Here is a 26,684-nt window from a genome sequence, read left to right as displayed (position 1 = left end):
TTGGCGCTCCTGGCTGATGAAACGTCGGGTACCACGTTAAAAACCTAAATCAAATCCATAACATTCACAAATACACTCATCCAGTGTCAACTCCTGATAATGGCAACTCTGTGCAGTGCAGTGTTCACCAATAAAACCATATTTTGTACTTACTCCAGAAAGCTCAGCACACATTTAGCTAACACAAAACGGATTGGACATTGCAAAATGTGGCAAAGAAAGAGTTTGTGGCATTTTTAATGGTTTATTGTGGTCAGACAGGCTGGAAGTAGCCCGGGTTGACTTTTCCAGATGTTTACACCTGTCAGTGTCACCTGGAATTACATAAGAAAACCTTCCCAAGTATGGTCAGCAGAGGGTGCTATAACCCTGAGCCGTGGAGGCCTTGGCAACATCTTAATGTCACATTCATTTCACACTACAGTAGAATACATGGTATAAATAATCCGCAAAGTAAAACATTTCTTAAATATATAGCCTACATCTTTATCACATAAAATGTGAATTTGGAGTCAAATATAAATACGAAGACAGTTCAGTGTACTAAACTCAGCAAAAAAAGAAACAAACAACGTGTAAATATTTGTATGAACAACAAGATTCAACAACTGAGACATAAACTGAACAAGTTCCACAGACATGTGACTAAAATAAATGGAATAATGTGTCCCTGAACAAAGGGGGGGTCAAAATGAAAAGTAACAGTCGGCCACCAGCTGCATTAGGTAATGCAGTGCATCTCCTCCTCATGGACTACACCAGATTTGCCAGTTCTTGCTGTGAGATGTTACCGCACTCTTCCACCAAGGCACCTGCAAGTTCCCGGACATTTCTTTGGGGGAATGGCCCTAGCCCTCACCCTCTGATCCAAAAGGTCCCAGACGTGCTCAATGAGATTGAGATCCGGGCTCTTCGCTGGCCATGGCAGAACACTGACATTCCTGTCTTGCAGGAAATTACGCACAGAACGAGCAGTATGGCTGGTGGCATTGTCATGCTGAAGGGTCATGTCAGGATGAGCCTGCAGGAGGGGTACCACATGAGGGAGGAGGATGTCTCCCTGTAACGCACAGCGTTGATTGCCTACAATGACAAGCTCAGTCCGATGATGCCGTGACACACTGCCCCAGACCATGACGGACCCTCTACCTCCAAATCGATCCCGCTCCAGAGTACAGGCCTCGCTCATTCCTTCGATGATAAACACGACTCCGACCATCACCCTGTGTGAGACAAAACCGCAACTCATCAGTGAAAAGCACTTTTTGCCAGTCCTGTCTGGTCCAGCGACGGTGGGTTTGTGCCCATAGGCGATGTTGTTGCCGGTGATGTCTGGTGAGGACCTGCCTTACAACAGGCCTACAAGCCCTCAGTCCAGCCTCTCTCAGCCTATTGTAGACAGTCTGAGCACTGATGGAGGGATTGTGCGTTCCTGGTATAACTCGGGGGGTTGTTGTTGCCATCCTGTACCTGTCCCGCAGGTGTGATGTTCGGATGTACCGATCCTGTGCAGGTGTTGTTACACGTGGTCTGCCACTGTGAGGACGATCAGCTGTACGCCCTGTCTCCCTGTAGTGCCGTCTTAGGCGTCTCACAGTACGGACATTGCAATTTATTGCCCTGGCCACATCTGCAGTCGTCATGCCTCCTTGCCTCATGCATAAGGCACGTTCACACAGATGAGCAGGGACCCTGGGCATCTTTCTTTTGGTATCAGTAGAAAGGCATCTTTAGTGTCCTAAGTTTTCATAACTGTGACCTTTAATTGCCTACCGTCTATAAGCTGTTAGTGTCTTAACGACCGCTCCACAGGTGCATGTTCATTAATTGTTTATGGTTCATTGAACAAGCATGGGAAACTGTGTTTAAACAATTTACAATGAAGATCTGTGAAGTTATTTGGAAGACAGGGTCCTGAAAAAGGGACGTTTCTTTTTTTTGCTGAGTTTATATTCTGTTTTAATTACAGGCCTCTAGAAACATCACTACAAAAACTTCAGCACATTTTCAAAATACTATTCTTTGCCCATGTAAGCAGCATAATGTACAGCATAGTGACAGACAAACATTCTTTACAAATCTAATGAAAAATAGAAAAGGAAAAAGGAAATCAGAAATAGTTTTGGTTTATGCTTTGAAGATCAAAACTGTTCATTCCTTATTCAAATGCTGTACAGGCAAGCAAGACTATGTGGAAAGTTGGGACACTGACACAACCCCTGTCAGGATTCTGCTCTTGTCGATGACTTGTCCAGTTTCATGTATGGGGGGGTCTTATTGAACTGATTGATACTAGGGCTGCGACGTCATGGAATTTTTGATGACGGTTATTGTTCAGCCAAATTACCGCGGTCATCATTATAACCTTTCAAATAGCAACAAAAAAATACAGTTACGATGGTTATTTTATTTTCATGACGGTCTTCATCCATAACTGTTGGTTAAACTGTTGTATGGTAATTGTGCCAGCCCTAGTTGTAACAATACAAAAGAAAAGGCTGATTGAAATAGAGAGTGAATCAGTTTGTCTTCAGGCACTCTTCACAGTCCCATCATTGAGGGAAGACAGCTGTACCTGTGGGAGGGGACCACATTCAATCAGTGTGGATTGATTGATACTGTAAACGGCTAATAATAGTAAGTAAAGTTTAGTTAACCTCAATAATTACTAAACCCCACCAACATTACGCTCTCTAATGCAATGTCAGTTTCATACTTTTTGGGCTACCTTAACCATCTCCTGTGTCACAGTCCGGGACTTTCCAGTCCATCTTGCGGCCTTTCTCGTAGAGTCCCTTCAGAACTTTGCGGACTTCGTTGTTTCCTCCTCCACGACTCAGTTCCAGGTACTTATTGTAGAGAGAAAGCGCGGTGCGTGCATCCTCGATACTGTCATGGGTCTCACCCTGGATGTTAAGGTCTGGAGAAGCAAGTAGCAGTTTTACCATTTCTCACAATTTTGTGTTACACGGAGAAATTTGGAAAATGGCAGACTAAGAAGTCATTTATATATGAACAAAACAGTGGTTGAGGAGTATAAACTCTTACCCAGGAAGTACCAGGCGAGAAAGCGCAGAGAGATCATCCTCTTACGAGGCATATGAAACAGGTAGACTGTGTCAACAACCTGATCCTTCAGCACCTGAGCCAGGAAACATAAAAACTCAGATGAGCTCCCAAACTCCTTCCACTGAAATGACCCCGTCTACTGTTTCTAGCTAACCAATAGGGCAGGATTACTGGACACAGATTAAGATTGGTTCTGGACTAAAAAGCCATTTTAAAGGACATTTTCCATTGAGCATTCTTTTTGGTCCGAGGCTTAATCTGTGTCTGGGAAACCGGCCCATAATCTTTACTAAAACTGCAGCCAGGGGTATAGAAACAGGTCAATTTGGTTCAATTTCACAATCCGATATATTAAGAATACAAATTTACCAGCAAATTTATAACCCGGAAGTCCTTTTGTAAACCATGGCCAACAAAGCGCACTCCGGTGTCAATGAGGAAGCGCAGCTTCAGGTAAGTTGACTTCAGAGTGGTCAAGTGCTTGGAGGAAATCTTAGCATCTAGGTCCCCTGGTTTGATGCCTGAGTACTGGGTCAGATAGTCCACCACCTGCACCAGCAAAAGAGTGAAGTAGATTCAACTTTAAGAACTAAGATGAGTTGAATTTAGGTATCTTTGTTTAAGAAGCTGTATTGTTTGTGGTTATATAACATCCGATTTTACTGCAAAGCAATAATTATCTGAACATCCATCCATCCTGTTGAAGTACTCATATTATTGCCAGGTCGAGAGGGGCTGCATTACCTGTTCCTGAGTGGAGATGTAGTCATCGATGAATGGTACTCCATCGTTGGGACCCTGACCGCGCACACAGGTGATCCGTGCCACAGACATCTGACTGGGCTTGATGGTAGACTTGGTGCCGTCACTGCGTAGCTCTGCCTCCTCCTACATACCCAAAGACATGGATTTGATCCATAGGGGGGAATTTAAACAGTGGATCTCCAAGCAGAGATGTTGATTATTAGCATCATATTTATGCTGCTAGGGTGAAGCTGCCCCTCCTATACACCTATTTAATGATTACGGTTAGGATCTGGGTAGGAAAACATATTGCAAAACTGTACCTTAGAGGAACCTTCTAGATACATAGTTGATCTAGCACTCTGACATATACACCAAATCTAGCAATCAGAATTCTGCCAGACTGACCTGGTTGAGGGTGACAAACTCAGCGTCCAGCCCCACGAGGTCTCCGGCCTGGGGCATCTCACTGACCATGAGGGGGATGAACGTGGCGTGGCTCTTCCTCTGCTTCCTCGCCAGTGATGCCTCTGTCAGCAGCACACTGGCCTCGATGGGGTTTTTAACTGGGAAAGACAGACAGAAATCAAGTGTTGGAGTGGGGGTGTTATCAAACAGGTAATAAGTGCAGTCATACACAGTACCACAAACACCACCCATCTTCACAGAGGAGGTCAAGGTTATGTTGCGTACTGGTTTGGACTGACACCAAGACAAATATCCTGTTCGTGTTATGTATACTGAACAAAATTATAAATGCAACTTGCAACAATTTCAAAGATTTTTACTGAGTTACAGTTCATATAAGGAAATCAGTCAGTTGAAATACATTCATTAGGCCCTAATCTATGGATTTCACATGACTGTGAATACAGATATGCATATGTTGGTCACAGATACCTTGAAATAAGTGGGCCTCACAATGGGTCTCACTCACGATCTCGTCACGGTATTTCTGTGCATTCAAATTGGCATCGATAAAATGCATTTGTGTTTATGCCTGCCTGCCCATACCATAACCCCACAGCCACCATGGGGCACTCTGTTTAAAATGTTGACATCGGCCAACTGCCCGCCCACACAACGCCATACATGTAGTCTGCGGTTGTGAGGCCGGTTGGACATACTGCCATCGAGTGGATTGCTTACTGCGTAGGTCGTATTTGGAGTGGTAGTTTCTCTTGGCGTAATACAAGATGGCAGGCACCTTCCAGTTCACATCAAACTGTGCTGCTTCCGCCTGAAACACACAAACAAAAACACAAACACTTATTTTAGACTCCTGCTATATTTGAGGAATTAGTAAGATATTTGATATGTTGATTCAGTGAGTAATCATAGATAACCTTGTCAATTGGCTCAATCAGGAAATCATTGAATAGATACCACTGCTGGTGTGTTACCCCCTTAAACCGCAACATGAACAAAAATAAATTAGTCAAATATGGTTTTCACATTATTATTATCAGCATATATACAATGAGTGTACAAAACATTAAGAATACCCCCCCCCTTTGCCCTCAGAACAGACTCAATTCGTCAGGGTGTGGAATCTACAAGGAGTCAAAAGCGTTTCACAGGGATGCTGGCCCATGTTGACCCCAATGCTTCCCACAGTTGTGTCAAGTTGGCTGGTTGATGTCCTTTAAGTGGTGGATCATTCTTGATACACACGGGAAACTGTTGAGCATGGAAAACCCAGCAGCATTGCAGTTCTTGACACAAACCGGTGCGCCTGGTATCCTACTACCATACCCCTTTCAAAAGAAACTTAAATATTTTGTCTTGCCCATTCACCCTCTACGTCTTTCTTTTTAATTTAAAAAAAAATGTAACCTTTACTTAACCAGGCAAGTCAGTTAAGAACAAATTCTTATTTACAATGACGGCCTACCCCGGCCAAACCTGGACAATGCTGGGCCAATTGTGCGCCGCCCTATGGGACTCCCAATCCCTGCCGGATGTGACGACACACACACACAATCAGTCTCAAAGCTTAAAAATCCTTCTTTAATGTCTCCTCCCCATCATCTACACTGATTGAAGTGGATTTAACAAGTGACATCAATAAGGGATCGTGGCTTTCGCCTGGATTCACCTGGTCAGTCTGTGTCATGGAAAGAGCAGGTGTTCTTAATGTTTTGTACACCAAGTGTAGCTTTCCATTCTCCTGATGTCTGTTGATGTTCTTACTTTGGTTCTAACAGATCTATCCATCCACTCACCTCTTTTCTGACGTGATAGGTCTCTCCCACTTTGATGTGTGCTACCAGATTTCCCCCAGTTCGAGCGTCCAGTACATGAGGCACAGTAACCACCAAGTCATAGAGAGACGCTCCTTCAGCCTCCTCAGTGGAGCTCAGCTAAACGATTGGTTAAAGAAAAAGCATTTTCATACATACAGTATTAACACAGTTCATTCTATTAAACTGAAACCAGCAGGGAAAAACAAAAACAAGCTAGAAGGAGCCAAATGGAAAAACCATCTTGGAAAATAATTTGGTGAGTGAACCTATGAATGTAGTTGTTGGCTGTTCTGTGTCTCTCACCTAGGGTTGCACAATTCCATGAACTTTCAATCAATTCCCTGGATTTCTTGAAAAACAGGGAATTTATAAAAATGGCCCAGAATTTTGAAACCCTTCTCTCACCTCTTCTTCCTCTGGCCAACTGCTTATCTCCAGGCCCTGGCTTTTGCTGATGGACATCTTCAGAGTGAGAGGGATCCAGATGTGACGCAGGTCCTCCACTCTGGTGTCAAAGGTCAGGCCCTCCGTATTGACCAGCCCCTCCCTAAACAACATGGAGGTTATCAAAAGTGCATTGAGGAAAATTTGAATTTCAGTTTACTCCCTGAATTGCCCCGATGCCGGGTAACATTTCAAAAACAAAATGTCAGATGATCATTGTTTTAACAAGCTTTCCCATCAATATTTCCATGAGAGTATGAACTCTCAGCCAAATATTTGGAAAGGTTCATACTCTAAGCACCACTCTGTTGGTTGTGGTGGTGGAGGTTCTTTGGGCTTATGGGGTTCCATTTCCTCTTTTTTCTTGGCCTTGATGAAAGCGTACTGTGGAGAGAGAGGAACAGCTTGATTCACTGTAATAACTTTGTGGCAAAATATTACCGACACTGGAAACACAAACAACACCATCGGGATAATAGAAGTACTAAATCTCTAATGTGCTCCTGTAGATCCTGTAAATATATGGCCATCATGTCATTGTAAATATCAATCGCAGTCTGTATTCAGCATTTGCCATTGTAGGAGGAAAAACTCAAGCGGTCGATCATGGTTTGGATTTAAGAGCTCACCTCTGCCTGAGCCTTCCAGAACTCAGCTTCTTTGACACTGTTCACCTCACAGTTAAAGACCAGTACATCAGGAAGGCAGCGGATGTTCCGTGTCTGCACCTAGAGATAGATGGATACAGGAAAAACACATGAAAGAATCGACTCAAACAACAAACAAACCCATTTTAAAACTACTTTTTTTTTAAGTGTCACTTACTGTGGGCTGGTACTTTTCACAGTTCTCACACCATGCCTGTGTACTCTGCTCCAGACATATACTCTTCTTCAGGATCTCAGCAAAGTCGTACTCCTTTATCGTCTTATCTAACAGAATAGGGTTTACAGTAAAACATCAATATATGATCAAGAAATCCATTGTACTATCCAGATAACAGTGCTACTAGTCAAATACTTGCAGAGTAAAGATAATTAGGGGTTACTTACCAAGTGAGTTCTGCTCAGGGTAGTGCATGGTGAAGAGCAAGGTGAGAGAGGAGCGTACTGTCTCCTTTCCACAGCGACACAGGCTGCTGTTCTCAACCTCACACCCAAACTGCCTTCCGATTACAGACTCGCCTGAGGAGCCCAGAGCACTGTCCCAACAAAGCAGAAAAAAATGATCAAGCCAAAGTCATCACTAAACACAAATAGAAGATGCTCTAGTATATACTAAAGAAATGTTAAAAGCTGATTTACTTCCTAAGATTGAGAGTTTAAGAAATGCACATCATTTTAACTCGTATCTTTTTTTGGGGGGGGGCTGTTAAAAATTTAAAACAAAAGGAAAAAGATGTCACCTGCTGCTGGCTCCTCGGTAGGCCTGTGGCCCCTCCTGCTCCTGGGTCTCCTGGTGGAGCTGGGTGAGGATGAAGCGGTTCCAACTCTGGATGAGACGACCCAGCCTGGCCTTCCCCGTCTGCTCATCAGAGTCAGCCAGGATAAGGCCCAGGGCAGACGCCTCTGGGATCGTTCGGAAAGCTCGGAGGAAATTACTGGCCTTTGAGAGGGGTTAGAGGGGACAGTAGTTGCAATGAGTGAATGGCCATGGGAGTAGGCAGCAGGATGGTTCAATTATGGTCCGACAGTTCAGTGCATACATAAACACATTACAGTGCTCTATTACAACTGCATCAAACACTTTACTACAACTCTATTACATCTACATAAGACCATTACTACAGGGGTTTATGATTTTGTATTGACAGATGGACCATATGACAGAGTGTGAGATGTGTCATGGCTGTCGGTGGCATAGAGCTAGAATGAATAGAATGGCTTGCAACCTCTGACCCTAAAGGTCGTCACTAGGTACCACAGCCAAAGTCAAAAGGCCCACCGACTTGACCAATCAAATGAGGGAGTGTGATAACGCGTATGACGGTTTACCGTTCATGGGAAACGACCAATCAGATGAGTGTGATGACACGTATGCCGACCGGCTTGCAGGGGCAGATAAAAGAAATCCAGCTCTCTTATCTTTTGATCCGTCAATGATTTGGTTATTTATTAGCTATAATAAAACCAACCGTTATAAATGAAGTGTTAATCAGATGTCTTATTCTTACTCATGGTCACTTGTCTAAACCCAAAATAGGTTTACTCCAATAGCTGCATTGTTTTTAAAATGGCATGTAGACAAATAGATTTACACATTACATTGACATATTAGTCTTTTAGCAGACGCTCTTATCCAGAGCGACTTACAGGAGCAAACGAATGGAGGCTGTTCTGAGGGCAAAAATCTGTGTGTGTGTGTGTGTGTGTGTGTGTGGGGGGGGGGTTCTTAAATTTTGATATACTCAGTGTATTCAACTCCACGTAGCCTTGCGGTCCACCGTTTTTGTATTTTGTACCAGTTTCCGTCTCTGTACAAAGGCATGGTCTTCAAGCTAAAGACACCCAAAGCTCTTTAGAGCGAGGGGAAACTCACCACTCCATTTGTATTTATTTGTACTGCTCCACCCACCCACTTCTTCAGAGGACAAAAGTAACTTTTTTATTTTATTTTTAAATATTTTAATATATTTTTTTTTTACAGATATTTTGTTACATACATATTACTCATACACTTTACATCAGTGACGGTCGGTGAAGTTTAAGATGAGGGAGGACGATCATTTGTTTTTATGAGCAGGGCCTTATTTCTATTACAGCATATTGGATGACTGTCATTCATATTCTATTCACCCAGTTTAATGTAACATCGATAGGTCTAGGCTACTACATGATACTTGAGTTTTCCCTGTACCCATCATGAGGTTGCTACAACCCAGCCAATTAATGAAAGTTTACGAAGGTGCACACAGGCCGAGAGAAAAATGAGAGTAAATCAAGGTGATAGACAGTAACACATTCAACACCGCTTTGCTCACTCTTGCCTGTATCTAGCTGATCTCGGGCACAGTCATTCGTCCCAACAGTTGCAAACGAGAGTTTCTATTGGACAAATTCAGGTATGTTTATCCCCGTTTTGTTCCATTTGCTCCCGTTTAAGAAACGTTTTTCAACAGAATTAGCGTAATGAATACATCCCTGATCACACTAGGGCTGACCCCATTTAGTTGACTGGTCGATTTTTTGGTTGATCAATAATTTTTTAGTCGAGCACACCAGTACCCACCCATTTAGCGTTAATTCACATAATTTCTAATCTACAATGTTTGTTTGGTTACCATATTTTCTGTTAATGCATTTAATATATTATTAGTATTTTACAGTTCTCATTGTCGGAGTGGACACGTTATTTACAATGTACAACCTAGGATACACTTGTGAGAAACATGTTTTGGTTAAATTCCTTCCATTTACGAGTTGTGTTTTGATCACTCTTGTCAATGTTGCGCACTGATTATGCATAGAAATAGGCCTAGGCTACCTGGCCAGCATGCAACTGTTGGCTTACAAAATGTGCCCATTTGGGGATCTGATGGTATTTCTGATCGTCTTGAAAATAAAAGAGAGCTGCACACTCTAGGAGCTCAGATGCAAAAATGTAATTACCAACGTTTCGACAGCCAAGCTGTCTTCATCGGGGTACCCTGATGAAGACAGCTTGGCTGTCGCAATGTTGGTAATTACATTTTTGCATCTGAGCTCCTAGAGTGTGCGGAGTGTGCTCCTAGAGTGTGCACACTCTTGGCATTCTCTCAACCAGCTTCACCTGGAATGCTATTCCAACAGTCTTGAAGGAATTCCCACATATGCTGAGCACTTGTTGGCTACTTTTCCTTCACTCTGCGGTCCAACTCATCCCAAACCATCTCAATTGGGTTGAGGTCGGGTGATTGTGGAGACCAGGTCATAGGATGCAGCACTCCATCACTCTCCTTCTTGGTCAAGTAGCCATTACACAGCCTGGAAGTGTAATGGGTCATTGTCCTGTTGAAAAATAAATTATAGTCCCACTAAGCGCAAACCAGATGGGATGGCGTATCGCTGCAGAATGCTGTGGTAGCCATGCTGGTTAAATGGGCCTTGAATTATAAATAAATCACTGACAGTGTCACCAGAAAAGCACCCACACACCATCACACCTCCTCCTCCATGCTTCATGGTCAGAATACACATGTGAAGATTATCCGTTCACCTACTCTGCGTCTCACAAAGACACGGCGGTTGGAACCAAAAATCTCAAATCAGACCCATGGACAGATTTCCACCGGTCTAATGTCCATTGCTCGTGTTTCTTGGCCCAATCAAGTCTCTAATTCTTATTGGGGTCCTTTAGTAGTGCTTCTTTTGCAGCAATTTGACCATGAAGGCCTGATTCTCGCCGTCTCCTCTAAACAGTTGATGTTGAGATGTGTCTGTTACTTGAACTCGGTGAAGCATTTATTTGGGCTGCAATTTCTGAGGCTGGTAACTCTAATGAACTTATCCTCTGCAGCAGAGGTAACTGATGGTCTTCTTTTCCTGTGGCGGTCCTCATGAGAGCCAGTTTCATCATAGCGCTTAATGGTTTTTGCGACTGCACTTGAAGAAACTTTCAAAGTTCTTGACATTTTCCTGATTGACTGACTTGGATTGACTGATGTCTTAAAGTAATGATGGACTGTCGTTTCTCTCGGCTTATTTGAACTGTTCTTGCCATAATACGGACCTGGTCTTTTACCAAATCTTCTGTATACCACCTCGACCATGTCACAACACAACTGATTGTCTCAAACGCATTAAGGAAAGAAATTCCACAAATGAACTTTTAACAAGGCACACCTGTTAATTGAAATGCATTCCAGGTGACTACCTCATGAAGCTGGTTGAGGGAATGCCAAGAGTGTGCAAAGCTGTCATCAAGGCAAAGGATTTCTACTTTGAAGAATACAAAATATATTTAGATTTGTTTAACCCTTTTTTTTGGTTACTACATGATTCCATGTCTGTTATTTCATAATTTTGATGCCTTCACTATTATTCTACAATGTCGAAAATAGTAAAAATAAAGAAAAACCCTTGAATGAGTAGGTGTCCAAACTTTTGACTGGTACTATACAACAGCATCGCACAGCCATTGAAGAGGAGCGGGACAACATTCCACAGACCACACTCAACAGCCTGATCAACACTATGCGAAGGAGATGTGTCATGCTGCATCAGGAAAATGGTGGTCACACCAGATACTGACTGGTTTGCTGATCCACGCCCCTACCCTTTTTTTTAAGGTATGTGATTTCCTCATATGAACTGTAACTCAGTAAAATCTTTGAAATTGTTGCAAGTGGCGTTTATAATTTTGTTCAGTATACATAACACGAACAGGATATTTGTCTTGGTGTCAGTCCAAACCAGTACGCAACATAACCTTGACCTCTTCTGTGAAGATGGGTGGTGTTTGTGGTACTGTGTATGACTGCACTTATTACCTGTTTGATAACACCCCCACTCCAACACTTGATTTCTGTCTGTCTTTCCCAGTTAAAAAACCCATCGAGGCCAGTGTGCTGCCGACAGAGGAAGCAGAGGAAGAGCCAAGCCGGAGACCTTGTGGGGCTGGACGCTGAGTTTGTCACCCTCAACCAGGTCAGTCTGGCAGAAGTGTGATTGCTAGATTTGGTGTATATGTCGGAGTGCTAGATCAACTATGTATCTCGAAGGTTCCTCTAAGGGACAGTTTTGGATAAGTTTTTCCTACCCAGATCCTTAACTGTAACTCAGTAAAATCTTTGAAATTGTTGTATGTTGCGTTTATATTTTTGTTCAGTGTTTGTGTGTACTTCACACTGTTGAGGTAAAAAATCTAAGTATAATGCTGTATGGATGTGAACCCCAATACATGTTCATGTCATCATCACCAGTCAACTGCATTACAGTTAAAAACGACTTTCACTAACACCACTGATTTCTGTATGCTAGCTATGCTACCAGTTTATACGAATGGGAGTAGCATTTAGCAGTCACTTCTAAAACTGAAAAGGGACAACTTCTAAATGCAGCAAAAATAGCTAAATGTGTGCACATCAGACTTTAGTAATGCACATCAATCATGGCAGATTTGATGAATAACCACTTTGTTAGATTCGATTTGTTGAATATGCCCCAATCCGGCATCCTTCTATCCCCCACAGTCTGCTTTCCATTCATTTATTTACCACGTCTATGTCAGTTGAGTTGACTTAACAAATCACAGCACAGATTGAAGGGAATACTTTGTGCTTTTACTTCCTGGCACGGGTACACTCAAAATGGCTGCCAGTCCACCCATTATGCCATCATTGACTTGAATGGAGAAGGCCTTTCTATTCATTCTATTCCTATGATCAGTGGCTACCTGACAGGGGTCTCCTCGTGACAGGTCCAGCATGTGGAAGAGGAAGCCCAGCTCACACGCCAGACAGAACTCCTTCTGACACAGGTGGTTCTGGACCAGGCAGCGGATTGGCTCCAGGAAATACAACACCTAACCAATCAGACACACAAGGAAAACACACACTGAAATAATCTTACAACATTTTCATTTGTAAATGGGAACAAATATTAATGAGCTCGATAAATTAAACAAATATAAATCCACCTTGTTATACTTAGAGTACATAAATAAACGCCACTCATTTCCGATTCTCACCTGGATCATGCAGTTGCAGTAAGCATTGGGAATGTGAGGTTCAAGACCAGCAAACAGGGTCCTGTTGTAATGTTTGAAGTCAAAGTCCTCCAGGCCAAGTTTGGAGTATTTGATGGTGACCTGATGGGCACAAAACAATCCAAGATGTCAGGTCTTATCGTTAACACAACAGGCTAACCACATCACCCACAATGAACTGTGCTCATAACACATAATCATACTATTAAACCACACATTTCACAATTACAGGTAGATAACAATGTAATTAGTAAAGAGACACACCTTCCTGTATTTCTTGGGCACCATGTACAGGTGTGGTTCTTCATCTCGACCAATAAGAGACTCAGGAACACCCTGATTGTAGTTATCATAGTCCAGCTCCACCTCCTTGATCTTGTAAGGAACCTGAAACACAGCAAACAGGTCATTGGGTCACCAAGAGAGGATTTCTATACAAGCCAAGCATAGCAACTGTATTTTATTTATTTATTTATTTTGCTCCTTTGCACCCCATTATTTTTATTTCTACTTTGCACATTCTTCCATTGCAAAACTACCATTCCAGTGTTTTACTTGCTATATTGTATTTACCTTGCCACCATGGCCTTTTTTGCCTTTACCTCCCTTCTCACCTCATTTGCTCACATTGTATATAGACTTGTTTATACTGTATTATTGACTGTATGTTTGTTTTACTCCATGTGTAACTCTGTGTCGTTGTATCTGTCGAACTGCTTTGCTTTATCTTGGCCAGGTCGCAATTGTAAATGAGAACTTATTCTCAACTTGCCTACCTGGTTAAATAAAGGTGAAATAAAATAAAAAATAAATAAATAAAATAGTTCAGTATCCAACTCTTCCTGGATAACACTGCCTGGACAAAAAATGGATGAAAACCCATTGCTTCTGATGTAAAAAAATAAAATAAAATACACTGAATTTGTGGATGATTGATGTACCTGGTTCCGGGGACGTGTGCGAGGATTGGGGGCGTAACCAATGAACCCTACAGAGTTCATAGTGCGCAGGATCTCTGGGTCCACTGGGGGTGCTCGCCTGGAGGATAAAAAGGTGAGAAATATTTTTATACTTACTTTAACTTAGTCATTTACATTTTAGTCCTTTAGCAGACGCTCTTATCCAGAGTGACTTACAGTTCGTGCATTCATCTTAAGACAGCTAGGTGGGACAACCATATACCACAGTCTTAAGAAAATGTTACCTCAAAGAAGTTATCAGCAATCTGAGGTAGCAAGAAAATACACTTTTGTGTGGAGGGGAGAAGACAATTGTTCCTTCTGGCACAAGAGAATACATCTACGGGAACATTTGTGAAGAGATTGGCATTAACCCAGCTCAAGGTGCAGTGAATTTACCCCATAGCCTACTTCAGCAGATCAAAGTCGAAAAAGGACACAACACTTGTCTAAAACAATGGGTTACCTACCTAGGGCTGGGAGTGGCCTGTGTGGTGACCCAGTCTGACAGCAGTGGCTCTGAGCTGTTCAAAGGCATGGGGATGAGGGACAAGGGCAACAGGTCATGGCTCCAGTCTAGCTGAGGCAAGGAGTCTACCAGACAGGGCAGCGCAAACTCTGTCTCCCGTGAGTAGCTGTTGTAGGAGACTTCTGGGGCATCTGACCAAAGGTGCACACCTCCCCCAGAGTCCCCAAAGGCCAAAGCCTGCTTGCTGGAGGACACATCAAAGCTCATGAGCAACTGGCCCACGGTGTTGACATGGAAGACGTCAGCCAGGTTAGCTAGTCCAGTGGGCTCACAGAACTGACACTCTCCTGGGGATGGAGGGAAAAGACGGTCAATTATTTTCTGCAGTCTGATAAATACAGCTAGCAGGCTGCATAACAAACACATTCCCCATTTGATCAATACCTGTCTGTGAGATGATGGCCAGGCGTGACGTGTATGTAGGGATGAAGCGCAAGAAGAGGGGGTCCACGTGCACCTGGAGTGGTGTCACAGTGCGCATCATGCGCAGGTCAAACACCATGAGGAAGCGGTCACACGCCAGTCTGTTCAGCCCTCGACTGGAGAACCCACACGCAGCCAGGAGGTTGCCATGGACATCGAAGTCTGACAGGCTACCGGAGAAGGCATCAAACTCATGTTCTAGCTTGAAGGTGCGCAGGTCACAAAGGGACACCTGGTTTTGTGGAAGGCAAGATGATGAGCTATACGAATGGTTAAGTATGTAAAAAGCCCTAGTAGCATCTTCCAAACACTGAGAAACATGGGTGGCCTTGGGCCTCTCTTGTTGTCTTTACCTTCCCAGATGTGTTCCCACAGAATAAGAAACGATTGGACTGCCGCATGATTGCTACCCCTGGAGCCTCGACTGTGAACTAGGCATTGGAAGGAAAGATCACAATATTTATCACAATTATTCATCTATTCAATCACTTATTGTCAAGAGCATATAGGCCACAAAATACAGGCAAAATTATTTATTGCAACTATAGTTATATTTTCACATGCTGATGTTATGCAATACCTTTTGGGTCTGCTGCACAGTATTAAGGTCAAATTCAAGCACATAATTCTGTAGTCCACCCATGAGCATTGCATTGTTTTCTGTCATAAGCAGACTATGCATGTCAGCTCCCTCCTCCATTCTGAAATGTACACATTCGTTAATTAAGACAATTATACTATAATGTACAGTATTCAAGATGGACACCCAAACTGAAGCTGTAACTTTGCTTCAACTGAATGTTGATTCTACAGATAAATTTTTGCAAGCATCATTTCAGCACCCACCTTTGAACCTAAGCAAACATGGCTGCATGGCTCGCATAATAACATGAATGGGTTATCAGTGAGAACTAAATCAGTAAGAAAACTACAATGTGCAAAAGCATTTGCATGCCACTCACGGGTAGTCGAACATTACGAGGCCTCCACGAGTTTGGCACTTGAGATTACTCTTAGAGAGAAACAGAACCCCTGTCTCCATGCTCTGAATTTGACGAATGTCATCAGTCGAGTGCGCCTGGAAAGATGAGTAGCGGCCCATGGTCGAACCAAAGAAGGACATTGCATGTCCCTATGGAACAGAGAGTGGGGAAACAAGTTAATATCACTGGGGAAAAAAAGTGCCAAATAGCCCATATTGCAAAATTACACAAAAAGTGCCAACTGAAACGAAAGTGAACAAAACATTTGTGGACACACATGTTCCAGGTACTAGTAATACCCTATTGGGTTGTTCCACCTCAAAAAGGTGGAACAGATAAAATATGTATTCCTGCAACATTATATTGTTGAAATATTATTTGATCTATGATAAATTAAGCTAATTGATTGCATTCAAACTGGCCATTTTAAATTATAGGATTCATATAATATTCAGTAAATATAGTAACCAACATCCGATTTGGACCAAATGAGTTAGACATGAGGAATGCAAAGAAATGGTCAAAGGCCACCCCACATCCCCTGGAAATCCCACCCCAACAAAGAGTATATAGTGTTAGGTCTCTATGTCTGACAAGTAGTACGGAGCTGCAGCTCTGAGTATTTTTCTTCATTCTGTGTAATGTACGCTAAATATATTTGGTGATTGGTTTTTTTCTCCCCTGTTCAGAGAAATATGTCATTGAAGTTCTTATGTTTATGTCCCATCCTACATACTGATATTACCAGGTTCAGACCACTAGACAATGCTTTTCCTGCTATTAGGTGATTTTTTTCAAGGATCCCCCCCCCAATGTTAAAGGGATCGTTCACCCAAATTACAAAATTATTGATTTTCTTACCCTGTAAGCGGTCTATAGACAAGGTCTGACAGCAATCCATGCTTTGGTTTTGTTGTCATCCGTTTCAAATGCTAACTGTTTTGCATTTGTGGCACAAATCCAATTAATGGTACCTAATATCAGCATTTTCATACATCATGTGCAAATCATCCTCAAGTATAAAACAAAAATGTACTGCGTAACACAATGATGTTACTTATAGATTACTTGGATATGAAGCGTGAAAATGCTAATATAGGTACCATCTAAGATAATCTAAGATAGTGGGTGTCATGGCTTGCTGAAATTACATGGAATGACCCTATTTTCGCACGTAATAATTTGTCTCTTACCCTGTGGTTTCCCATCCAGAGTAGCTCCTCTTGTAGGTCAAAGTGAGTTGCTGTGACAGGAACGCCCACCTCTGCATGCACACTGTGGAGCTCAGAGAACATCCCCTCCATCATGTGCACAGACTCTGGTATGGCCACGGGAAGACCATCTGGATCAAGCTCCACACCTTGCAACAAACCCGGATTGAGTCGTGGATCCATTGAGGGCTCCCTACTCGGCTCTAGATTCCCATGGAGGGCGGGTGCGTATTCACCCATTCCTGGGTCCAGACCATCAAAGTTCATCATGAGGACATCTGTCCTGGAAATAAAATGGGTGCATGTTGTTCAAATAGGCTCGCAAATTGGATTACAGACTGACTGTAGTAGCCAGTTAGCTACAGATTATGAATTATATTTAGGTAGCATTCTCATTAGGCCATCATTGTAAATATAGAATTTGTTCTTAACTGACTAGCGGAGTTAAATAAAGGTTCAATAAAAATAAATAAATGAACACTAGTGACCTCTTGGCGTAACAGAGGTGTATTCATTCAGCAGATTCTGTTGCAAAACGTTTTTTAAACGGAAGCAAACATAATGAAATTTGGAAAGATTTACCGCTGAGGTATATGGGACTTACCTGAATTTGTCCAATAGAAACGTATTTTAGTTGCACGTTTTGCAACTGTTTGGACTAATGATTACACCCCAGCTAATCTAGCCCTGTCAGCATGCTAAGCATAATAGGTAACCATCAGGGCTATAGTTGTTGGTTTGCTGTATTCGTAAACTAAGTAAGAATTACAATATTGCTATACTGGATTGCAATAGTACAGTGTTCATTATTTTTAAGAAATTAAAAGAGGACAAACTAGTTAGCTGTATTAGCCCAACATGTGCGGATTTCATGCAACTGTTTGCTAGCTAACTAACGTTAGCGACGTTAGTAAGCACGAGCTACAGTTTGGATAACACAACTCCTAATACGAATCCCATGTTAAAAATCAATGGAAACAAAGACATTAATAATTTACTAAATGTATAGCTGTACACTGTGCCCCAAATAATAGCTTCTCAGTTGCTAATTTTGTTATGTAGATTTCTTTGTGCCCATGATTGCTTCATTCATAATAACAATAAAACCAACGAGCAACCAAGTACTTCCGGAGCAAGTAGTGTCGCTACGTTCACGAAACGACAAAGTTCAGAACCAACCCTCAATGTTCTTATTCTTCATCCAATATGTTGCATTACTGCCACCTACTAAACTGGAGTACAACTCCCTTCTACTTTGCTTGAAAAATAAATAAACAAATACCCTACCATCTAACACTACACTATCAACAAAAATTCAAAAAATAAATAAAATATAAATATAACCCTTCTCCACTATTTAAATATATTTAGTCCTACCTCATGCCAACAACCTGAAAGGATGGGACATCACCACTTAACACACCCTGTAACTCTTCTGATGTCAAATCTCGCACACCCAAATACTTCTCTGCAGCTGTCACCACAACCTCTATTTTCTGCAACTTATACATTCCATCCCTGCAATACAGTTGATAACCATTGCTATAAATGCAAAAAATTCAATCTTACTGAAACATATATCACTTGTTGGCCTATTCTTCTGTACTGGTACAGATCTCCTACTCACACCACTCCTCTCAGGATACTTATATATCCTAACATCACTATGTCAGGCAAAGACTCAACATCTGCGTCGCACCAAATGACGAGCATCACAAACACCGGGAATCTTCCCCTTCATTTGGTCAACTTTAACATTTACTGCTACCCCAGTAATCACTCCTTTCAATGGCACACTTTTCTTGAGAGTGAAACAATTCACATTTCTTGCTCCCATTCGTATAACGCAGAGCTCCTTCTACTCTCACCGATTCCATAGTATCCAACTCTGTTTTCACCCACCCTGAAACCACAAATCGATCAGCCAAAAGGCAAGGGGCCACTTTTTCCAAAAACTTCACTCCTACTGTCACAGACTCATCTTTATCCCAACCCTTGGTGCAAGCCTCGGGCTCCAAGAACTTCACCACACCTACCACCTCCGATACTTTGTCCACATTCCTTTCCATTTCTCCTCCTGCCTTCAGCACACTCTGCTTACACTTTCTACAATTCTTCTTTAACAAACCATCTCCCTTTTTCTGCCATTTGTAACAGACTCAAGCTCACCGTCTTCCTCCCTCTCTCTCTTAGACCTCCTCTGCCTCTCTTTTCCCTCCATTCCTCCTACATATACCAAGTATACGTCTCCTTATGATAATACTGTGCTTCTCCTGACATATATCTTGTTTTTGCTTTCTCAAGGGACACCATTTAACCGGCTGTCACAATGTCCATTCAATCAGTACGAACCCCTTGGGATGTTGCACTCAACAGTGCATCCCACTTATAACGCAGCTGCTTCGTCTTGATGTTATTCCAAACCCTCAATGTCAAAAACGTTGCAGTCGATTGTAGGTAAAGTGTTGGTAGTCTAATGTTAATTTTACAGTGAAAGTAAATCCTTGAACTCTCACCTCTTTGCCTGTGAGTAGGCCTACACAATTGAATGTTTTTCTAGTTTTTTTTTGTCAAGAATATGCTTAGGCCTAATCTAGATCTGATGAAATGTATGTTTTGAACCTGGGTGGGAATCAGAACATAGACTATTCTAATACAGGCCTGATGGCAAGTGTTTGTGTTTTGGGAGTTGCCTGTTCTCAACTGAATACATTTTTGTGTTGATCATGCATATTCACGCATTGGCTCCACCAGACCAGTGAATTTGAATAAATTTCTGTTCTACATTTCCTTCCCTTTATCTTTCCTTGTGAAATAAAAACATGTTCTCTAATTTAAACAAAGAACAATAGGTGTGTTCTCATACTTATACATAACAATGACATTATTCATTGCGGTATTTGCCTGTGTACTTTTCAGTGTAGGCCTAACCTCCATTTTAGTGGTCAACAAAATATTCTTCTCATGAAGAGAATTTGTCAGGGGCTCAAGAAGCAAGCGGAAAGTTTACACTACTCACAGCCCCACACATTAGAAGCCAGTAATGCACATTTCACAGTGGTTCTTTATGTAACAAATGTTGGCTAATTTCACTTTAAAGCTGTAGTTCTACAGATACCCAAACTGCAAAATACATTACAAAAGAGGAAATACATCTGTAAATGATGATGACAGAGCCAGTCAACAAGAGTCATTGATGAAATGTCATCAATGAAATGTCCTCAATTGAAATTCTTCTTCTATAATTTTGAGTCAAAAAGTTTTGAAAGAGTTTGAATCAATATGCAGAGTTGTTGGCTTAATGTATTTTATCAAGAAGCTCCAGGTGGTATCCGATTTTAAGTACCTTGGCATCATACTTGATTCCAAACTCTCTTTTAAAAAGCATGTGAAAAAGGTAATTCAAATAACCAAATTCAACCTAGCTAATTTCCGATTTATACGAAATTGTTTGACTACAGAGGTAGCAAAACTGTACTTCAAATCTATGATACTCCCCCACTTAACATACTGCTTGACTAGTTGGGCCCAAGCTTGCTGTACAACATTAAAACCTATTCAGTCTGTCTACAAACAGGCTCTCAAAGTGCTTGATAGGAAGCCCAATAGCCATCATCATTGTCACATTCTTAGAAAGCATGAGCTCTTGAGTTGGGAAAATCTTGTGCAATACACCGACGCATGTCTTGTATTCAAGATCCTTAATGGCCTGGCTCCCCCTCCACTCAATATTTTTGTTAAACAGAAAACCCAGACATATGGCAGCAGATCCACAAGGTCTGCCATGAGAGGTGACTGTATAGTTCACCTAAGGAAAAGCACCTTTAGTAAATCTGCATTCTCTGTGAGAGCTTCCCATGTCTGGAATACACTGCCATCAGACACACATAACTGCACCACATATCACACTTTCACAAAATGCTTGAAGACATGGCTAAAGGTCAATCAGATTTGTGAACATGGTCTCTAGCTGTGTGTTGCCGCTTTCCATGTTGTCTGTTGTCTGTAGCTTGTGAGGTGTGGAAACACTTTGTTGCTTTTATGAATTTTGTCTTGCTGCTTTTTGTTTTATGTTGCTCTGTCTGTATGCTACGTCTTGCTTGTCCTATGTTGCTCTGTCTGTATGCTATGTCTTGCTTGTCCTATGTTGCTATGTCTTGCTTGTTCTATGCTGCTATTGTCTATATTGTAATTGTTTTTAATAACCTGCCCAGGGACTGCGGTTGAAAATTAGCCGGCTGGCTAAAACCGGCACTTTTACTGAAACGTTGATTAATGTGCACTGTCCCTGTAAAAATAAAAAATAAACTCAAACTAAACTCAAACTCAAATATAAAACATACTTTTATTAAAAAGTGGTTTTATTTTGGGGGAATATTCATCAGGCAAGAGTACTTTAAACTTAAATATCTAGGGCTAAGCCTATTAAATAACCAGTTTAATACCTTTTTAAATAAATAAGACAAACATTTGAATAAAACAGCAATTAGGCTTCAAAACAATTGTATTCGCTATGAACCATTTGATGAATAGGTGTGCGTTTGGGTCGATTAGGCTAATTAAGACTTTTAGCTTGCATATTTATTTTCTATAACAGTCACAAGCTCTACAAATTTAATAGGGTATAAGTGCATTTATTGTCTGCACTCATGCTGTCAGGTGAACACATACGCTACAATAATTTCAAGGATAAATAGACAACATTTGTTCATTGGTCATTGGAAAATAGTAAAATGCTTTGCAAACACATTATTTACAATATGGCGTGGACAGCATTAACGAAAACGAAACTACACATTTGATCTCTATTGGCTATAGGCTAAAACTCACCTGAAGGATGCCCCGGGAAAGTCCTCGCGTGACTCACCGGTATAAGCATATAAATATAAATGGACAGGGACTCCGCTGCAATGTCACCGAAACTGCGATTTATAAACACATGCAATACGGACCTGCAGAACTGCAATCAATCGTAGAAGAAATCAGAGTCATGTACCTGCCGTTCATAACCGTTGTTGGCCTTCTTGCGGTATTTACAGTTACATTAGGCGCTCCAGTTAATCAAACAGTTGGAATCAGTTGGAATGAAGTCACAGAGGGCTCTTTAAAACTAAATGAACTTGCTAAAAGACTCTTAACTGAGGTAAGTGGTTTATCATCAGTATTCAGTATTGCTAATGGTAGGGTGATGATAAAACTGAATTAAAGTAGGCCTAAACTACCCTGGTTATTGATGCTTTTGTGGGACATTTGGTACCTATTGGTTAAAAACTGGTTCAAATAACGTTGTTTCCACTTTATTTCAACCCCCAAAATCAATGTGATGACGTTGAAACAACGTGGGAAATGTATTGGATTTGACAAAAGTAATACATTTACGAGCATTTCGTCATTTTTCCGCATAACTTTTTTTTTACCGAAATCCAATTACATTGTGTTTTAAAAAAAGTTAAATTCACTTTAGTTGACAACTCAATCAAATGTAAATCAAAACTAGATGTTGAACTGACATCTGTGCCCAGTGGGTAGTCAGACCGTTAGAAGTGGAAATTAATAGGTGCTTGCTACAGGTAGGCAACTTGTATTGAATCTGCCTCTGAAACATTTTATCATGTCCTGCAGGAGCTCAGTCATTTGAAAAATGTGGAAATAGTTGTCAAAGGGCCAAGAGTGCTGGTGGAAGCCACAGACAAATGTGATCCAAAAAACCTAAGAGCAGATTCAATGGTAAGTCACAACTTCCATTCTGATAGTGAATTAACTTGGACCAACAACTTCAGTAAAGCACATATGTGGTCAATGGTTATACAAATGCTATTTTTTTCAAAATGTTTAAAGAACTAACTAATTCTATCATCCGTCAGACACAAATGAGAAACAAATACACAACACCAAGTGTACAAAACTGAAATAATGAATCACCCTTTGTCTTTTTTTTTAACCATGATCCACCTAAGCCTTGTCTTAAGAAGATGGTTTTTGCTCTGAAGAACTACAGTACAGTATTTGGGATAATTAGTCAGTTCAAGAATAACTGTGCAAAAACTGGAAAGATGGTGAACACAGTAGTGAAAAAACTCCTTTTAGACTTGAAGGTAAGTCTAGTGTATTTGAAGTCTGAACCTACTGATCTCTCAATCTACAGCAATATATTTCAATAACTTGTTAATTGAGGGGTTGCATATCCTTACTCTTAATTGTTTTGTAGGAGCCCCATCCTCATTCAGAAGAGAAGTGGCAGGAAGTGAAGAGCTGGGAAGAGCCAGGACTGTGCCGTGACAATATTGAGAAGCTGTTCTCCTTCTCCATCCTCATGGCTCGGGTCTTTGCCCCTGGTGATCCTGCAAAACACATAATGGATTCGCCTAAATATTGTATCTAAAGCTGCGAAGCAGGCCACAATTGATTTGTCATCTGTGATCTGTTTCAGTATTAGACAACATAGTAGTAGATGGACATCTACATTAATTGTATGATCAATTTGATCAAAATAGTCTGAAATGACAAGTAACTTTTGTGGTGTTGTATGTTATTACAATGTTTCATAAACATTTCATTAACACACTTATATATCTGCCTGTGTTCCACTTTGGAACAGTTGTTTATATTTAGGAATGTATTTATATATGTATCAATCCATATTAATATATTTATCAAATGTATGAAATTGTGAAGTAACTTAACATATTTTTAACATATTTAATTATTTAACTTATTTAATCTATGTTAACACCTATTTATCTGCCAATGTAATATTTTTTAAACAAAATGTATTTATTATTGGATATAATTTTTAAATTGCTTAAAAAAATAAACAACTTTTAACTTTGAACTCTTGTTGTGATATCTTGTTGCGTCAATAAGATGTCTATTTTTGCCCTTACATCTATCTACTGTAGTGGTGGAATGACCACCTTTCAATTCTGGAAAATGCCAGATGGGCTGGACCATTTTTTTAGTTGGCTGGGCTAGTCAAAATTGACACACACTCCCAATTTCTTGTTGCTGATAAAAATAAAACAATGAAAAATATGTTTTTTGTTTGTTTTTGAGCAATTTCTCTGTTGTTCTAATCTACACTAAACAAAAATATAAATGCAACATGTAAAGTGTTGGAACCATGTTTCTAGAGCTGAAAAAAAAACACAGACTTTTCCATAAGCACAAAAAGCTTATTTCTCTCAAATGTTGTGCACACATTTATTCATATCCCTGTTAGTGAGCATTTATCATTTGCCAAGATAATCCATCCACTTGACAGGTGTGGCATATCAATAATCTGATTAAACGGCATGATCATTACACAGGTGCACCTTGTGCTGGAGACAATAAGAGGCCACTTTAAAATGTGCTGTTTTGTCACACGTCACAATGCCACAGATGTCTCAAGTTTGAGGGAGCATGCAATTGACATGCTGACTGCAGGAATGTCCACCAGACATAAGCTGCCTCTAATGTCATTTTGGAGCATTTGGCAATACGTAAAACTGGCATCACAACCCCAGACCATGCGTAAATATGCCAGCCCAGGACCTCCACATCAGGCTTCTTCACCTGTGGGATCGTCTTTGAAATTGTTACATGTTTCGTTCATATTTTTGTTCAGTATATAATGACCCTTTAGCTGATCAATGGGCAAAGGCCGGCCCCCCTACCAAGATGGGCCGGGACTGTTTTCTGATAGGCTGAGCTGAGGTCACGCAAACTCATTCAAAGTCAAATGCAGCATTAGCAAAGAGACCTGCTCAGACTCTGTCATCAGTTAGACAGCCAAGATCATGGATCGTAAAAAACGGAAAGGGTGGCTACAAACCTAGAAAGAGCACATTCTACATTGTCACCTCACTCAAAATGTCTTATTTTTTTGGGCAGCTAAAATTATAAATTGGTCAAAAACTATTATCCTCATGGATTCATGTAATGAAAGTGTCTGCCCTGCCCCTGTGCCTGTGCCCTTTCTGGGGCCTGCTGCTGTGATGAGCCAGGCACTCTTCTCTCCTCCCATATGCTTGAGAGAAAATTGGTTCTGATCATATTACATTTAAAAATGAAATTGTGGGAAAACACAGCTTAGGAATCTTCGTACCCTTGGCCCTGTCAAAGAGTGGAGGGTTTAATCTTTCTGTAGGTATAATTTGTATTTATCACCTTTCAATATTCAGCTCAATAGCAATTATTTTACAACCAAGATATTTGATATGGCTTTGAGATATGGAGCGGCACGTACGCAAATTGTGAACCTGCCATTGTGAGGGAATGGGCCTCTTGGTCTCATGGGTAGTAGCCTACAACTGTGTTTTGTGTTTCCACCTCAGGTGTTGAACCCCAATTTAATTAGCCTATGATATTAGTTAGTGCACATACAGATGTATGTAATTAATCTCTATTGAACCCCCACTGGAAGTGCAGTGACGTGGGCTGGTGGTGATAAATTGCCAGGGTCAAATTATTTTCCCAATCTGCCCCTGATCTACTGTAATAATAAATATTCAACAGCTAATAATCTATGCTAGGGAGGTCATCATCATGGCTGTTACATGATTTCTCAAACTGCAGTCAAGCACTACACTACATAAGAAGGAAGCTGTGCTTTCCTAAAACATTCCTGTTATTCTTCATGGAGGTGCACAGCTTCCTATTGTTGCCCCATACTTCAATATGTCTATTATTGTGGGTAGACGTATAATGCTGACTACAATTCCTTCCAATAATGATTACGTAAGGTTGACAGTAATTTAAACTGTCAAAAAATAATGTTGTACTCACTTTCCCCAAAAAAGGAACTTGCACTCAGTGCACATGAGCTAATGTATACAAGGAAGTTTGTTTTATGACTCAGTCCTTCAGTGACTGGGCAGAACTCTTTTGAAGACATTTAATTAAAAAGCACACTGACGTACTGGTAATACATAAGCAAAAACATTATTTTGTATTTTATTTCTCCCCCCCCCCAAATTATGCATATTTGTTTTTTTCTGCCCGCTCATCAGTTGTGGAAAAAGTACTGAATTGTCAGACTTGAGTAATAGTAAAGATACCTTAAGAGAAAAGGACTCAAGTTCAAGTAAAAGTCACCAAGTAAAATACTACTTGAGTAAAAGTCTAAAAGTATTTGGTTTTAAATAAACTTAAGTATTAAAAGTCAATGGATTTGCTCAAATGTACTCAAAAGACAAAGTAAAAGTATAAACCATTCAAATTCCGTATGTTAAGCAAACCAGACCGCACAATTTTCTAGTTTTTTTAATTGACGGATAGCCAGGGGCACACTCCAACAGTCAGACATAATTTACAAACGAAGCATTTGTGTTTAGCGAGTCCGCCAGATCTGAGGCAGTAGGGATGACCAGGGATGTTCTCTTGATAAGTATGTGTATTGGACCATTTTCCTG

At 41.0% G+C, this 26,684-nt stretch overlaps 2 protein-coding genes across 5 annotated transcripts; one reads left to right on the top strand and one right to left on the bottom strand.

The window, feature by feature from the left end:
- Nucleotides 1-1,927: 1,927 nt before the first annotated feature.
- Nucleotides 1,928-18,478, bottom strand: pan2 (poly(A) specific ribonuclease subunit PAN2). 4 transcript variants are annotated; one of them, XM_021566153.3, is made up of 26 exons: nt 17,897-18,478; nt 17,275-17,575; nt 16,061-16,230; nt 15,679-15,799; nt 15,452-15,529; nt 15,060-15,330; nt 14,617-14,962; nt 14,129-14,225; nt 13,452-13,574; nt 13,170-13,289; nt 12,876-13,004; nt 7,909-8,108; nt 7,556-7,704; nt 7,329-7,435; nt 7,133-7,231; nt 6,796-6,887; nt 6,465-6,606; nt 6,039-6,176; nt 5,160-5,219; nt 4,963-5,053; nt 4,222-4,379; nt 3,814-3,957; nt 3,439-3,618; nt 3,049-3,142; nt 2,717-2,920; nt 1,928-2,575 (listed from the first exon to the last, which is right to left on the bottom strand). In XM_021566153.3, exons 2-25 carry the CDS (start codon nt 17,560-17,562, stop codon nt 2,730-2,732), a joined length of 3,588 nt encoding a protein of 1,195 aa, XP_021421828.2. In that variant the 5' UTR covers nt 17,563-17,575; nt 17,897-18,478; the 3' UTR covers nt 1,928-2,575; nt 2,717-2,729. The 4 variants fall into 4 exon arrangements, with proteins under 4 accessions (XP_021421828.2, XP_021421827.2, XP_036802941.2 ...); XM_021566152.3 differs by having other exon boundaries at nt 2,729-2,920; XM_036947046.2 differs by having other exon boundaries at nt 2,729-2,920; nt 17,275-17,570; nt 17,897-18,447.
- Nucleotides 18,479-22,079: 3,601 nt separating this feature from the next.
- On the top strand, nt 22,080-23,698 carry LOC110492907 (uncharacterized). The gene is given in 4 exon segments (XM_021567369.3): nt 22,080-22,435; nt 22,915-23,019; nt 23,250-23,387; nt 23,501-23,698. Coding segments are annotated over 4 exon segments (747 nt in total). The 5' UTR covers nt 22,080-22,129.
- The last annotated feature ends 2,986 nt before the right edge of the window (nt 23,699-26,684 follow it).

The sequence above is a fragment of the Oncorhynchus mykiss genome, chromosome 16 (genome assembly GCF_057628025.1).
Source record: "Oncorhynchus mykiss isolate SJ-2025 chromosome 16, ASM5762802v1, whole genome shotgun sequence".
In the NCBI taxonomy this organism is placed as follows: domain Eukaryota; kingdom Metazoa; phylum Chordata; class Actinopteri; order Salmoniformes; family Salmonidae; genus Oncorhynchus; species Oncorhynchus mykiss.
This window is presented reverse-complemented; position numbering and strand designations above follow the sequence as displayed.

What these genes read in the sequence shown, in the direction of transcription:
- pan2 (XM_021566153.3), bottom strand. Translation starts at nt 17,562, where the DNA reads ATGATGAACTTTGATGGTCTGGACCCAGGAATGGGTGAATACGCACCC. An exon ending in TACCGAGGAGCCAGCAGCAG is followed by an intron (nt 7,705 to 7,908) that starts GTGACATCTTTT and finishes TTGTTGGGACAG; the next exon opens with TGCTCTGGGCTCCTCAGGCG. An exon ending in CCCTGAGCAGAACTCACTTG is followed by an intron (nt 7,436 to 7,555) that starts GTAAGTAACCCC and finishes CTATTCTGTTAG; the next exon opens with ATAAGACGATAAAGGAGTAC.